Source organism: Ceratotherium simum, chromosome 1, assembly GCF_057802395.1.
Source record: "Ceratotherium simum simum isolate JZ-2026a chromosome 1, ASM5780239v1, whole genome shotgun sequence".
In the NCBI taxonomy this organism is placed as follows: Eukaryota; Metazoa; Chordata; class Mammalia; order Perissodactyla; family Rhinocerotidae; genus Ceratotherium; species Ceratotherium simum.
The window spans coordinates 26,570,775-26,587,863 of NC_141900.1; the positions used below are offsets into that span (position 1 = coordinate 26,570,775).

At 33.7% G+C, this 17,089-nt stretch overlaps 1 protein-coding gene and 1 long non-coding RNA gene across 2 annotated transcripts in view; both read left to right on the plus strand.

Annotated features, from left to right (window-relative positions):
* Positions 1-17,089, plus strand: part of LOC101400910 (uncharacterized) — a 112,601-nt gene that overhangs the window by 26,803 nt on the left and 68,709 nt on the right. The gene's annotated exons all lie outside the window — the stretch shown is intronic.
* On the plus strand, positions 15,815-16,830 carry LOC106803329 (olfactory receptor 14A16-like). Its single transcript, XM_014794457.2, has one exon. The coding sequence runs from the start codon at positions 15,843-15,845 to the stop codon at positions 16,812-16,814; it is 972 nt and encodes a 323-aa protein (XP_014649943.2). The 5' UTR covers positions 15,815-15,842; the 3' UTR covers positions 16,815-16,830.

The following is a 17,089-nucleotide window of genomic DNA, read 5'->3' on the forward strand; positions in this document are numbered from 1 at the left end:
TCATGTTACTGATGTGCACATGTCTGGGAGTTCAGGTTCTCCATTAAGCCTCCACTGATGCCACCCTGGCTGGGAAGGGAAGGTGAATCTCATTTTTCATGTGGTCTTCACTGACACTATGGGAGATAGCCTTGTTACGGCTAACTTTTGCTGAAAATCTTAAGGCTCCACTTGGCCTCCTGTGATACCACCTCAGGGGAGAAGGTGAGGGAACCTCATGGTCATTGGGTGGGTTTGGATGCCAAGTTCCTCACGCTGCCAATATTGACACCCCTGGGAAGTGTTGTACCTTACTACTTGGTGGGAATGAATACCCCAGATACCCACCAGGACAGCCCTTGTAGAATGTGGTGAGAGAATTCTAGTTATTCAAACTTTGATGGCTGGGCTCTTAGTAGAACCACACATTTTTTCTGGGATGTTTCACTGGACTTGTGAGGTTATTGTCTAAGACTTTTCTGTTCTGTTACAGTGCCCTTTTACTGATTTTTTAACTAGAAAAAGCAGAATTTTATTGAGAATTTTGTTGTTTGTGCCTCTTGGTATTTACAAGTTACCAGCGTCTCCAATACCTAATCTGAGATATAAGGCAAAAGAAAATCCAGGGATATCACCAATGCATTATTCCACAGTTCTCCAGGGTCCTAGTTGGTCTGATTACTTCTCTCTACTATTCTGAGTCTTCTTAGGCTTGTTTTATATGTAACAGCCAGTGGCTTTATCTACACTTAGCTGGGAGAATATAGAAAATTATGTCTACTGCATCTTCCCAAAATTGGAAGTCCCCATTGTAAATAATTTTGTTTTCTATCTTTTTGACTGTAGCCATTCTAGGAGATATGTAGTTGACATTGTGGTTTTAGTTAAGTTTTCCTAATAACCGAAGATGTTGATAATCTTTTCATATTCTTATTAGCCAGTCATATATATTTTTGACGAAATGACCATGCAATTTTTTTCCCAATGTTTTAATTGGGTGGCTTATCTGATTAGGAATTACTTATATATTTAAACTCGGTCCTTTTCCAGCAATATAATTTGCAAAATTTACTCCAGACCTCTGATTTTTCTTTTCCTTTTGTTGATGGTGTCTTCTGAAGAGTAAATGTGGTTTTATATGATGAAGCTCAATTTATCAACTGTGGATCTTGCCTTAACAACTTTTGACTTTAATGAATAGCACTTTTATTAACTCGTAACTATATGATAACTTTTAACTCTTATTTTTCTCACATTCATTGAGATATAGTTGACATATAACACTATATTAGTTTAATGTGTACTATGTAATAATGTGGTATATGTATATACCTCAAAATGATTATGATGGTAAGTTTGGTTAACATCCATCACCACACATAGTTACACATTTTTCTACTTGTCATGAGAACTTTTAAGAGCCTCTTTTCTAGCAACTTTCAAATATACAGGACAGTATTGTTAACTATAGTTATCATGTTGTACATTACACACTCAGAATTTATTTATCTTATCACTGAAAGTTTGTACCTTTTGACTACCATCGGCTAATTCTCCCAGCTTCTCCCCTGCCTGCTGCCTCTGGCAACCAATAATCTCTTCTTTGTTTCTATGAGTTTGCCGTTTTTATTAGATTCCATATATAAGTAAGATCATGCAGTAATTCTCTCTTTTTCTGGCTTCTTTAACTTAGAACAATGCCCTCAAGGTCCATCCACATTGTCCGAAGTGGTATGATTTCCTTCTCTTTTGTGTCTAAATAATATTTATCATATTTTCTTTATCCATTCATCTGTCAAAGGACAATAAGGTTGGTTCCATGTATTGACCATGGTAAATAATGCTGTGTGAATGTGGAGTAAAGATATCTCAAGATAGTGATTTCATTTCCTTTGGATGTTTACCCAGAAATAGAATTGGTAGACCATACAGTACTTCTCTGTTTAATTTTTTAAGGAACCTCCACACTGTTTTCTGTAGAGGCTACATCAATTTACATTTCCAAGAGCAGTGCACAAGGGTTCCCTTTTCTCCACATCCTCGCCAACTCTTATTATCTCTTGTCTTATAACTGGTAGTTTTTATCTTTTGACCACCCTCCTCTAATTTCCCTTTTCCTCACTCTCTACCTCTGGTAACCACAAGTCTGATCTCTTCTTCTATGAGGTTTTTTTTTTTGTAGATTCCACATGTAAGTGAGATAGTACAGTGTTTGTCTTTCTCTGCCTGACATTTTGCTACGCATAATGTCTTTAAGGTCCATCCATGTTGTCACAAATGGTATGATTTCCTCATTTTTTATGGCTGAATAATATTTCATTGCGTATGCGTATATATATATATATATATATATATATCTTTATCCATCTGTCTATTGATGGACACTTAGGTTGTCTTGGCTATTGTAAATAATGCTACTATGAGCATGGGGAAGCAGATATCTTTTCCAGTTAATGTTTTCATTTCCTTTGGATGTATTCCCAGAAGGGGAATGCTGGATCATATGGTAGTTCTATTATTAATTTTTTGAGGATTCTCTATACTGTTTTCTCTATGTAATGGCTGAACCAATTTACATCCCCATCAACATTGTATAAGAATCCCCTTTTCTCCAAATCCACAACAGCATTTCTTATCTCGTCTTTTTGTTGATAACCATTCTAACAGGCATGAGGGGATAGTTCATTGTGGTTTTAATTTGCATTCCCTTAATGACTAGTAATGTTGAACATCTTTTAATGCACTTGCTGGTCTTTCATGTATCTTCTTTGGAGAAAGGTCTGTTCAGATCCTTCACCCATTTTTTTAATTGTGTTTTTTTTTTTTATTATTGAGTTGTATGATTCCTTTATATATTCGGGTATTAACCCCTTATGAGACACACGGTTTGCAAATATTTTTTTCCATTTGGTAGTTTGCCTTTTCACTTTGTTAGTGGTTTCTTTTGCTGTGTAGAAGCTTTTTAGTTTAATGTAGTCCTACTTATTTTTCATTTTCTTGCTTATGCTTTATGTGTCATGTCCAAAAAATTATTAACAAGACCCACGTCAAGGAGCTTCGTTCCTATGTCTTCTTCTAAGATTTTTATGGTTTCAATCTTACATTTAAGTCTATAATCTATTTTAAGTTATTTTTTTGTGGATATTGTAAGATATGGATCCAGATTCATTTTTTTACATGTGACTATCCAATTATTCCAGCACCATCTATTGAAGAGACTGTCTTTTCTCCATTGAGTATTCTTGGCTCCCTTGCCAAATATTAGTGGACCATATATGTTTGTTTCTGGGCTCTCAATTCTGTTCTATTGGACTGTTTGTCTGTTTTTATGCCAGCACCACAATGATTTGATGACTATAGTTTTATAATATAGCTTTAAATCAGAAAGTGTGATGCCTCCTTCTTTGTTCTTCTTTCTCAGGATTTCCTTGGCTATTTGGGATATTTTGTGGTTTCACACAAACTTTAGCAGTGCTTTTTCTATTTCTGTAAAAAATGCCATTGGAATCTTGATAGGGATTGCGTTGAGACTATACATGGCTTTTGATAGTATTGTTATTTCAACAGCATTAATTCTTCCAGATCACAAACAGATCTTGTTTGATTTCTTTCATCAGTGTCTTGTAGATTTCAGAGTAGAGATCTATCACCTCCTTAGTTAAATTTATTCCTAAGTATTTTATTGTTTTAGATGCTATTGTAAATGAGACCTATTTATTAATTTATTTTTGCAGAAAATTTTTTGTTAGCATATATAAACACGAATGATTTTTGTATGTTATTTTTGTATCCTGCAACTTTACTGGATTCATTGATTAAATCTCACACTTTTGGGTTGAGATTTCAGGATTTTCTATATACAAAATAATGCCATCTGCAAATAGAAACAATTTTACTTCTTTCTCTCTAATCTGAAACACTTTTTTTTCTTGCCTGATTGCTCTAGCTAGGACTTCTAGTACTATGTTGAAAAGGAGTGGTAGAGTGGACACATTTGTCTTCTTCCTGATCTTAGAGAAAATGCTTTCAACCTTTTACCATTGAGTATGATGTTAGCAGTGGGCTGGTTATATATGGCCTTTATTTTGTTAAGATATTTTCCTTCTATGACTAATTTGTTAAGAGTTTGTATCATGAATAGACATTGAATTTTGTTAAATGCTTTTTCTGCATCTATTGAGATGATCATATGATTCTTTTCTTTCATTCTGTTAATGAATGTATCACATTGATTTATTTAGTAAGTTAAAACATCCTTGAATTACAGGGATAAATCCCACTTGATCATAGTGACCGATTGTTTTAATGTAACTGCTGAATTTGGTTTGCTAGCATTTTATTGAGATTTTTTGTATATATATTTACAAGGGCTATTGGCTTGTAGTTTTCTTTTCTGGTAGTGTCCTTTGTTGGCTTTGGAATGAGGTAGTACTGGCCTTGTATAATGAGCTTGGGAGTGATTACTGAATCAGTCTTCTTCTTAGTAATTAGTCTATTCAGATTTTCTATTTCTTTCTGATTCAGTCTTGCTAATTTGTATGTTTCTAAGAATTTTCCATTTTTTCCAGGTTGTCCAGGTTGTTGATGTATAATTATTCATAGTAGCCTTTTATGATCCTGTGAATTTCTGTGGCATCAGTTGTCTCCTTTTTCACTTATAATTTTGTTGATTTGGGTCCTTTCTCTTTTTCCCTGGTTAGTACAGCTAAAGGTTTTTAAATTTTGTTTATCTTTTTAAAGAACAATGTCTTTGTTTTGTTAATCTTTTCTATTGTTTTTCTGTTCTCTAACTCATTTATTTCTGCTCTAATCTTTCTTATTTCCTTTCTTCTGCTAACTTTGGGCTTAGTTTGTTCTCTTTTTTCCTTAGTTTCTTGAGGCATAGAGTTAGGTTGTTTATTTGAGATCTTTCTTGCTTCTTAGTGTAGGCATTTATTGTTATGAACTTTCCTCTCAGAACTGCTTTTGTGGCATCCCACAAATTCCAGTAAGTTGTGTTACTATTTTTGTTGGGGTCTCAAGAAACTTTTTTATTCTTCTTTTAATTTCTTCTTTTAATCATTATTTTTTCAGGATAGTGTTGTTTAATTTCCATGTGTTTGGAAATTTTCCAGTTTTCTCCTTGCTATTGATTTCTAGATTTCTCTGCACTCAGAGAAGATACTTGGTATGATTTCAATCTTCTTGAATGTGCTAAGACTTGTTTTGTGGCCTAATGCATGGTCTAGCCTATAAAATGCTTCATGTGTTCTTGAGAAGAATGTGTATTTTACTGTTGCTGGATAGAATGTTCCATATATGTTTGTTAGGTCCATCGAGTCTATATTGTTGGTCAACCTTGCTGTTTCCTTATTGATTTCTCTGTCTGGAAGATCTACTCGTTGTTAAGAGTAGAGTATTAAAGTCCTCACTTGTTATTGTATTTCTGTTTATTTTTCCTTTTAGCGCTGTTAGTTTTTGCTTTACGTATTTAGGTGCTCCAACTGTTATATCTTCTATAAGGATTGAGCCCTTTATCATTATATAATGATCTTCCTTGTCTCTTTTTAATATTTCTAGATTAAAGTTTATTTTGTATGATGTAAGTATAGCTACCTTTATATATTTTACTTTATTTTATTTATTTATTTTTTTGGTTACCATTTGCTAGAAATGTCTTTTCCATCCCTTCACTGTCAGTCTATTTGTGTTTTTATGGCTAAAATGAGTCTCTATTAGCCATCATATCATTGGATCTTGTTTTTTATTCAGTCAGGCATTCCATGTCTTTTGATTGGAGATTTTAATCCACTTACATTTAATATAATTATTGATAGCTAAGGACTTACTATTTACATTTTGATAATTGTTTTCTGGTTGTTTTATAGATTTACTGTTCCTTGTTTCTTATGCTGCTGTCTTTTTTAGTGTTTTGATGTATTTTGGTATCAGTATTATTTGACTTCTTTATTGTGTTTTTTTGTGTGTGTAATTACTACAGGATTTTCCCTTGTGGTTACCATGAGGCTTACATAAAATATCTTAAACTTGATTAAGTGTAAATAATATAAGAATAAGCTAAACTTGATTAACTTAAACTAACTATGGTTATATATTTACCATTACCAGTGAGATTTACCCTACCCTTTTATGTTCTTATGATGTTGATTAGTGTTCTTTCACTTCCACTCAAAGCACTTCTTGTAAGGCAGGTATGGTGGTAACAATATCCTTTATCTTTTGTTTGTTTGGGAAAATTTTTATCCCTCCTTTGTTTCTGAAGGAAAGCTTCCATGGGTATAGAATTCTTGATAGACAGTAATTTTCTTTCAATATTTTGAATATATCATCCCATTCTCTCCTGGCCTAAAAAGTTTTTGCTGAGAAATTTGCTGATGGTCTTCTTGGGGTTACCTTTTACGTAATTTCTATCTTTTCTATTGTAGCTCTCAAAGTTCTTTCTTTGTCTTAGGCTTTTGACAATTTAATTATAATCTATGTAGCCTGTGTAACCCTATTTAAGTTCAACCTACTTGGGGTCCTTTGGGCCTCATGGATCTGGATGTTCGTTTCTCTCCTCAGGTTCAGGAAGTTTTCAGCCCTTATTGCTTTAAATGTACTTTCCATCCCTTTCTCTTTCTCTTCTCCTTCTGTAAATCCCACAATGCAAATACTATTTCTTTTCTTTGTTTCCTATAATTCCCATAGGATTCTTCACTCTTTTTTTGTTCTTTTTTTTCTTGTTGCTCCTCTGATTCTGTAATTTCCAGTGTCCTATATTCTAGTTTGCTGATGCTTTCTTCTGCATGGTTGGGTCTATTTTTGAAATTCTCTATTGAATTTTTCGGTTTAGCTATTGTACTTTTCAACACTCAGATTACTCTTTGTTTGTTTGGGTTTCTTTGATTGTTGCTATTTGCTTGTCAAACTTTTCATTCTATTCATGCATTGTTTTCCTATTTTTGTTTAGTGGTCTGTCTGTGATTTCTTGTAGTTCGCTATACTTCCTTAAGAATGTTATTATGAATTCTTTGTCTGAAAGTTCAAAGATTTTCATTTCTTTAGTTTCAGTTATGCGAGCTTTATTAGTTTCCTTTGGTGGTGTGATATTCACCTAATTTTTCATGATCCTTGATTCCTTATAATGGTATTTACACATTTGAGTAATCAGGCTCCTCTTCTAGACTTTATAGGTTTGCTTTGGCAGAGACAGTTCTTCACCAGTCAACTCAGTTTGGTTTGATGGACGTGTCTGCTGGTAATGTCCTTGGGCAAGTGGGACCTAGTATTATGGTCTATTTTGGGGCAAGGCAACTGATTGAGCTCTGAGGATGGGTATGGAGATTGTGCCACTGGCTGAGAAAAATTGAGTAGCACTGCTGGCTTAGTTCCCTGCCCAAGTGAGGCTGGAAGATGAGCTCTGTGGTTGCCTGGATTTTCTGATCAAGCTTACTAGATGGTTAGGACTGGGTACTATATTAAGTAGTAAATAAGGCTGTGAATTAGTTTTTCTGCCCTGGCAGGGCAGCAAGATGGGACCCAAGGCCTGTATAGTTTGTTGTTTCAGGACCCAAATCAGCGACCCAAGTCAGTCCAGAGTGTGCACTGAATTCCCTGGTCTGGTGTGGTCACTAGTTTTGCTCTGTCAATGGTGGAAGCCATGGATTTGTTCTTTGTTTAAATGCCATTGTACATAGGGCTGTTGAAAGAGCTATTCTAATTCTAATCTGCTCTGGTTATGTTCCCTGGTTGGACAGGCTGAAGGTTGTATTCAGCATTGAGCAGGGTTATGAATTAGATTCTCTGCCTGCATGCAGTGGGAGAAGCAGCTCTAAAGCCAGTAAAATTGTTTGTTGTCCTAACTCATGTCAACTCATGCCCCAAGTTCTGTTACTGAACAAGACAATTGGCTTTGCTCTGCAAACTGTCGGCTCTGCCCACCTCCCAGCTTTAGTGCCACTGGGCTGCACTGCTTCCAGGAGTTGTCTTCAGCCCTTCTGGTCAGATGGGGCCAGAAGACACTCCACAGTGGGTGGCGCTATGTCTCAGCTCTGTTGTCTGGGTGGGAGAAGGTGGGTCTTCTCCAGGAGACTGTCAATTTCCCAAATAGGCTTTCTGGTTGGGAGGCCTGGGAGCTACCCTCAGCCTTGGCTATGAATTAATCACCCTGCCTGTGCATAGCAAGGGAATACTCCACACATGATATTGGCTTCACTCTGGGGGCAATCAGCTCTACCCACCCAGCTTTCAGATCAAATGTTGCTGGGCAAACACAACTTCCGTGAGTTGTCTCCAGCTCTTCTCATCAGATGGGGGCCATAAGACACTCTCCATAGCAAATGCGGCTGTGATTCAGCTCATTTCCTAGGCATGAGCAAACCAGACTCTAGGGACACAAAATACTCCTCCTTTGAGCATCCAAATCTGGCAAATCTGTACTCTGCCAAGTTCACTGGTCAGAGTGTACTCCCAACTTGGTTCTGCAGATGATCAAAGCTGCTGATTGGAATTACTACTTGGGCACTGCAGTTATGACCTCAGTCAGGCAAGATCTGTGTGCTAGTGGTTGCAAGCCCCTCCCCCTTCTCCATCACAGTCAGACTCCCAATGGTTGAGCCCTACAGATTATCCTGAAATCCCTATGGTATGAGATCAGAGTAGAGGCTCCTGCAAAGCAACCCACAATGCTAGGGTGGGCTGGTTGTCTCCCTGGGTTCTCTTTTCCTACTGGAGAAATCAGAGGCGTGTGGGAGACCTCTCTGCATGGTGCTGCACTGGCCCGGGGAAGGAGCGATGTGGTCAATGTGTAACTGCTTCTCTTACCCTTCTAATGCAGTCCGTCTTGGTCTCTGTGGTGAAGTAGGATGCTTCAGCCTCACCCCCGTGTTTTAGGAGTCTTTCAATGTTGTCTCGTTCTTCAGTAACTGTTCTTCTTGTGAGGATGAGTAAGTCAGGAGAAACCTATGTCACCATCTTGGTGAGGTCACTCTCCTTTATTTTTTGATTTGATTAGCATTGTGTTGATTTCCTAAAAATATCTGTTTTTTCGAAGTCTACTCCTTTTTATTTTCCAATCAATGATTTTTGTGTTCTATTTTTCTGGTTCATTTCTTTAAACGTATTATCTCCCTCTGTAGATTTGTTTTTATTTTTTCTTTTTAAATTCTTATTTCCTAAGCATTTAATATTGTAATATTTCCCCAAGTCTCAATATGCTCTGTTCTTATAATCTTTATTTTGATAAATTCCATCCATTTATTTTATTTTCCCCATAATTCAAGACATGTTTAATGTGTTTTATTACTCAATTCAGAAATCTGAAGTGCAAATAAATTGGAAATACTTTTCAAACTTTCTAGAAATTAGTGACATGAAAAATTTAAATCACAATAAGTAAAATCTCATATCACAGGATTAGCATTTTTTAAAGTTAAAAAATTATTGTTTTAAAACATTGTATAGGCAAGGAGGTGAAGCATTTGGGATTCTCACACACAGACAAGTAGAGTGCAAAGTGGTATAAACACTTTACAGAAGAGTGGGATGAAATTTAAACATACTCATACAATTGACCTAATATTTCCTCTAGATGTATGACTTAAATGGATTCTTGTATGTGTGTCAATAGCCATACATGGTAAATATTCTAGATTACAGTTAGTAAAAATAAAGATTGAATAAACCTATAAATGCCTATCAATATGCCATGAATAAATAAAATATAGTTAATTAGGAAAATGGAATGAATGTATCAATATATTTGAATCTCATAAACATAATATTGATTTTTATAAAATAAATAGGAAAAATACTTCACTCTGATGTTATTATAGTTTGATATTTAAAAATGTAGGCTAAGAATCAGGTTTGTTAACATAGTTTATTTTAGGAAGAAATTCCAGGAAACTAGAGCAGAAGGGCTAGTAAAAGTGGAATAGAGAAAGAATAAAAATGAACCTGGCTGTATATTATCAAGTTGGTTACCATTTTAGACAACTTGAGCTCAATCACACTGTGAGACCTCTAAACAAATATGCAGAATATGCTTTGAGACTGTATCTTTCTCTCTTTCTGTGACACAGAAGAACAAAACATTCATCTACCAGCTCCCCTACCACACACGTGAATCCCATTTCTAAGTTACACATATCCCCACATATCTCTCATTAAATGAGAGATAAAGATGTTTGGTGCAGCTTAGCTTAAATGTTGTCAAGATAAATCTTGTAGCTGGTTCATTCAGCAAGGTATCGTTCACATAAATTATAGAAATATGCAAACAATGCTGTACATTGTTAAAGAAGATATAATTATGTGGTGCATCTATAATAAAAAAATAAATGGGCTTGAAAAATACTCAACTCAGGTTTGTGTTAATCCTTGGAAAATAAAGAGTGAAGTGATGCATTAGGGTACATAATAGCCCGAAGTCATTTATTATGTAATGGTTTACACTTTTTATGTCTGATATAGTTCCTAACAAGTAAAAATTTTAGACAAGGGAAAGACAGGAAATGGAAAGCCAAATATAATCTTCCTTCTGAAATTGTATCTATAAATAAAAATCTCCAAATTGTTATTTAAAAAAGTTTTAAAATTGTAGAATAATCAAATCCAGAAGTACTTCCAGAAACGATGTATATGTGTATTTTATAACCTACATTGTTACAGAATTTTATCAACAGAATTTGTCAAGGTACATGTGGGAGAATATCCATGGTAACATAATAATCTGAGTGAATTAGAGAAACTGGATGAAACCTAAGTAACCATAACAGGTCATCTGAAAATTATCCAGCGAGAGAAAAAAAAAGAATGAAAAGAGTGAAGAATGTGTATATTAACTATAAGATACCATTAAGATAAAGAATCTATTCATTCTTGGAGTCCAGAAGGAGATGAAAAAGAGAAAGGGCAAAAAAGCTTATTTAATTAAACAAAGGTTGAGAAATTTCCAAATATGGGTAGAGATTTGGGTATCTAAGTTCCTGACGCTCACAAGTTTGCCCAAAATATCAACCCAAATCCACCTGCTCCAAGTCATATTATAATAAAACCGTCCAAAGACACGGTCAGAATTTTAAAAGCAATACAAGAAAAAAAATCCTCACATAAAATAAATCTTTATAAAGCTATCAACAGCTTTTTCAATAGAAACCTTGCAGGCCAGAAGAGAGTGGGAAGATGTTCTACATGCTGAAAGAACAAAAATCCAACCAAGAATATTTAACCCAGGAAAATTATCCTTCAGAAATGAAGGAAATATAAAGATGTTCCCAGACAAACAAAAGCTGAGTGAGTTCATTACCATTAGAATTGCATTACAAGAAATGCTGAAAGGAGTTTTTCCAGCTGAAGTGAACTAACATTAATTAGTAACATGAAAATATAAAATATTACCCACTGGGAAAAGTAAGTATATAGTCAAATTCAGAACACTCTGATACTATAATAAGATGGTATGTTAATAACAACTTTCATACAAAGGTTAATAAACAAAAGTATTAAAAATAACTATTGCTACAATTATCTGTTAATGTTTACACAATATAAGAATTTGTGATATCCAAACCATAAAATGTGAGGGGGGAAACAAAGGGTAGAATTTTTGTATGCAGTAAAAGTTTAAGTTGTTATTAGCTTAAAATAGACTGTTATATCTATATGAAGTTTTAAGTAAGCCTCATGGTAAGTTTATCTCTGGACTCTCCATTACTTTTGTTTCTATTATAAATAGAATTATAGTCTCATTTTCATTTTTAAATTATTCATTGCTAGTGTATAGAAATACAATTGATTTTTATATGCTGACATCATATTCCAAAATTTTTCTGAATTTAGTTTTTAAATTTTATGCTTCTGTGCGATTCTTTAGTTTTCTATCTACATATTTGTACTATTTGCAAAAAAAAGATAATTTTTCTTCTTTTCCAATATGGATGTTTTTTATTTTATTTTTCTTGCTGATTGCCCTGGCTAGAACTACTAGAATGATGTTGAATAGAAGTGGTAAGAGTTGAATCTGTCTTGTTCATGACTCTACAGTTAAAATATCCAGTCTTTCACCTTAACTATGATATTAGCTGTGTGTTTTGTATAGACGATCACTTTTAGGTTGAAGAATTTGTCTTCTTTCCCTAGTTTGTTAAATATTTTTATCATGAAAAGGTGTTGAATTTGTCAAAATTGCTTTCTGGATTATTGATCAGAATTACATTGGATTTACGGCCAACCCTGGTTATCTAGTGGTTAAGATTTGGTGCTCTAACTGCTGCATTCTAAGTTTATTTCCCAGTCAGAGAATAACACCACCCATCTGTCAGCTGTCATACTGTGGCAGCTACTGTTGCTGTGATGCTGAAAGCTATGTCATCAGTATTTCAAACACCAGCAGGATCACCCATGGTGGACAGGTTCCAGTGGGCTTGCATGCTAAGACAGACTAGGAAGAATGACTTGGCCCCCACTTCTGAAAGAATTGGCTATGAAAAATCCTATGAATAGCAGCAGAGCCTTGGCTCATATAGTGTCAGAAGGTGAGATATTGGCACAAAACTACTGGGCAGTATTTGTACACAGAATTGCTGGGAGTCAGAATTGACTAGATTACACTAACAACATGAACATTGAATTTATACATCATGTTAGGAATATGTTGCATATGGGAAATATTGGGTCATCCTATCCAGGAACATGCAATGTCTCTTCATTTATTTAGTTCTTAGATTTTTTCTTCATAATTTTGTAGTTTTTTAAATATAGATCTTGTATGTATATATTTACACTTATAGCTAAGCATTTATTATGATAATGTAAGTAAGAATGTGTTTTTAATTATAAATTCTGACTATTCACTTCTGGTTTACAGGAAAGCAATCGACATTGTATATTAATTATGTATCATGGAAACTTGTAATAATTATTTATTAGTACCAGTAGGTTTTTATCAGTTCTTTGGGATTTTCTAGGTAGGCAATCATATCACCTGTGAATAAAGACAGCTTTATTCCTTCCTTCTCAATCTATATATCTCATGTCTTTTTCCTATCTTATTGCATTAGCTAGTATTTCCAGTACAATGTAAAATAGGAGTGGTGAGAGGGACATCTTTGCCTTGTTTCTGATCTTGTGGGAGAGAATCTAGTTTCTTACAAGTAAGTATTATCTAAACTGTACATATTTTTGTAGATTATCTTCATCTGGTTAAGGAGGATTTCCCTTATTTTGAGCTTGCTGAGATTTTTTTTATCATGAATGGGTGACAACATACATTTTTACGTATCAAAATATACTTTAGATTTATACTAACTCATCTACAGTGAAATACAGAAATTTTATTCCTATACAAGTCCACTTATTTCATCCTTTTTGTTATACAGATGTCATTTGATACATTACAAACCTAAATATATATATAATATATAATTATAATTATAATATATATACAAATATATATAATATAATATATAATTATAATATATATACAAATATATATAATATAATATATAATTATAATTATAATATACATACAAATATATATAATATAATATATATATACACATATGTATTACATTTTACAAATTGCATGTATTTTAAAGAAGCTAGAAGAGAGAAGGAAAGCAAGTATATATCTATAGGACTTCTTATATTAATATTTTTATTTGTCATTTATAGATTTGATTGGCATCTTGTGTCATTTTCTTACTGTATCACAACTTTATTTGCATCTCATATTTTGTCCTTTTATTGTCAAATATATTGCATTTTTATATGTTTTTAACCCAACACCACCTCATTGGAAATATTGTAGCCTCTAATTGCACAAGTGAAGAGAGAATTTTTACCAAAAAAATTGGTGAAATTTAATAAATGAAAACCTTTCCTACAGGCAGGTGTGTGCATAAATATAATGTTGTTGATAGAAGTACAATTTTGCCATACATTTTTGGAAAGCTATTTGGTGGTATGTGCAAAAGTTTAAAGTTATTTAATCAACTAATTACCCTTAAAACTTTATTTTATAAAAATATTTGCATATATCTATAAAATATTTTAATAACTTATGCACAATTTATGAAAAATAAAAAGTATCAGAAAAGTTTTAAATATTTTTCTTATCCATATTCTGAAATATAAGAAAACATTAAAAAGCAAGGATTAAACATTTGTAATCATACAGTATTTGTTTCTGGAAAATATGTTAAGAAAAAATAAACAAGTAAAACAAATATAGTAAGATCTACATAAATATGTAGATATAAATGCTTTTTTTTGCATTTTAATGTTGCAAATATGCAGAAAAAATGCAAAAATAAATACAGAAAAATAATTAATAATTTCTCCCAGGGAAAGAAAATAGGAGTGGAAATGAAAAAGGAAATTTGTTTAAAACATTTTCTCACATCTTGGATATTTTACATGGTGGAAGAAATTATTTCTGCTTGCAACAAATACTAAAGAATGTTAAAGTAAGTTGCAAAGTAAAATGACACAGCCGAATACTTTTGTCCAGGTATGAATTCACAAGTTCAAATCATTCCATTACTTGACAGCATAAAGTTTCACAACAGTTTATTAATAGTATTCCTGTAATTAATTAGATATGTCTTATGGCAGGTCCCTACTGTGTAGATAAATTAGTGAAATGTTGACCTCATTATTTGCACTTCCAACCCTCACTGCCTGTGATGACATGAGGCAGCAGCAGAACTCCTGGCTAATACAGTGAGTTAGCTCTCATTCTAATCAGTCAATTGTAACCACCTACAAAAATACAAGACTTATATAGGTGTCTTTTGAACCTGTGCTTGCCAGTGGGGAGAAGTTTACCACTCAGTAAATGCACTGGTAAACAGAGCAATAGAAATATTTAAACATTGGACAAAAGATTCACCTCATCCAGGTTTTCTTCCTATGTGAGAAAGTGTCCTTTATTAGCCTTATTCTTAGTTTTCAATTCCACAGTGTTTTAAAGAATGGACCCCTGAAATTAGTGAAACTAGAATTCTATTAGGTAAGTGGATTTCCTTCAAACATATATGCATCTCATATTAGCTTTCCAAAGCCATATTTTATATTAAGAAATGTATAAGTAGGTAAATTTCTTTCACCTGTTTACATTCCACTCTCATTCAGGAAAATAAGACAGTGTCATATTTTAACTTTGTTTATTAGACATATGGTAGCTATTTGTCTTTATTGAAGGAAATATTGTCAAATCAGTTTGTTTCTAAATAGTTGATATGGATTCAGCAGAATGTGTGGATACTTCTAGGATTCTATTGACTTATATTATCTGCTTTAGCTGAAGCCCCAGTATACATGTTAGTGATTTTGTTATAATATTGACTATGTGAAAGATGTATATTATTGTCATAGTCTCTATCATTGTCATAGAAAAAAACTGTAAAGCGAAATTTTAGTGCTACCCATCTCTCCTCTCCCCCGCTTATCTATGCTATAATAGCATAGAAAAAAAGTAGAAAAAGAAATGATTTCTCAATTATTTATACTGAGTCTTCCAATATATCCATAAAACAGTTAACTTTGAACTAAAGCAAACTTCCAAGTATAGGTAAAAACAATTAACCACACTACTTTATTCAAAGATTCCATGCTATTTTTAACCTATTCCACTGCACTCAGAAAAATCCTTCATTTATGGATATGTGAGGCATATTTATCTATTTTATGCATAAATTCAAGACCATCATATAAAAATATTCTTACTTGCTTTAATGAATGTCTTAATATTATTTAGTCAACATGCATTGAAAAAATTATACTTTGTGAGATATGGTTTACTCTGGGAGTAGCCTCCTGGTCAATGAATAATGGAACCAACAAAAAGAAATAGATTCTGAGGATACAAGTGAATTGTTCTAATGTTTTCACAGATAAGAATCATCATGTCTGATAAGTTAACCAATGTGACCTTAATAAAAAAATTTTTCCTCATGGGATTCCCTGATGACCAGGTTCTACAGAGACTGTATGTCACTTTCTTCTTCCTGATTTATCTGGCAGCACTGATGGGAAACTTCCTCATTATCACCATCACTACCATTGATAAGCATCTCCAATCCCCAGTGTATTTCTTCCTGAAAAATTTGTCCTTGATTGATATTTGTTATATATCTGTTACAGTCCCCAAATCCATCACGAACTCTCTGAACAACAGCCATTCCATCTCCTTCATGGGATGTGCCTCACAGGTATTTTTTGTTATTTTTTTTGCTGGCACGGAGTTTTCCCTCCTTCTAGTGATGTGCTATGACCGCTATGCCGCCATCTGCCACCCTTTGCACTATGAGGCCATCATGAATAGGAGCGCCTCAGTGCAGATGGTGACAGCATCATGGTTCAGTGGTTGTATCTATGGATTCATTCATGTTGCAGGTACATTCTCTCTCCATTTCTGTGGGTCAAACATAGTGCATCAATTCTTCTGTGATATTCCATCATTGCTTACACTTTCTTGTTCCAGGGAGCAAATTCTAGAATATGTGTTTATTATTGCTAGTTGTTGTTTTGCTTTTGTATGTTTTATTTTAATGGTTGTTTCCTATGTTCATATTTTCTCCACTGTCCTAAAAATTCCTTCTGTACAAGGCAGGTTTAAAACTTTCTCCACCTGCATGCCCCATCTTATTGTGGTGACTTTGTTCCTCTCTTCTGGATTTATTGCATATTTAGGTTCAACACTGAAATCCCCATCATCACTGAACCTGTTTATGTCTGTGTTATACTCACTGTTACCTCCAAGCCTGAATCCTGTCATTTACAGCCTGAGACACAGGGACATGAAGGTTGCCCTTGGCAAAATATTTGATGAAAAAATGACAGTAAAGTTATAAATATCTAAAATATCAATGACTCTGATATCTACTAATGTGTATAAAATTATTTGGTTTACACAAATCGTTGTAGTTATTAGATACTTATTATATCATTGGTGCTGCTACATAGAATACTACATTTATAATATTAGGTTGGTCTGAATGTCAGTGGAGTGTCTTGGCAATTTGCAACTCAGTGGAAATCTTCCAATTATTATGTTCACATCAATAGTTCCCTAGTATAGAATAATATAGTTTTTCATTTCACATCTTCACCAGCACTGGTTTTATTC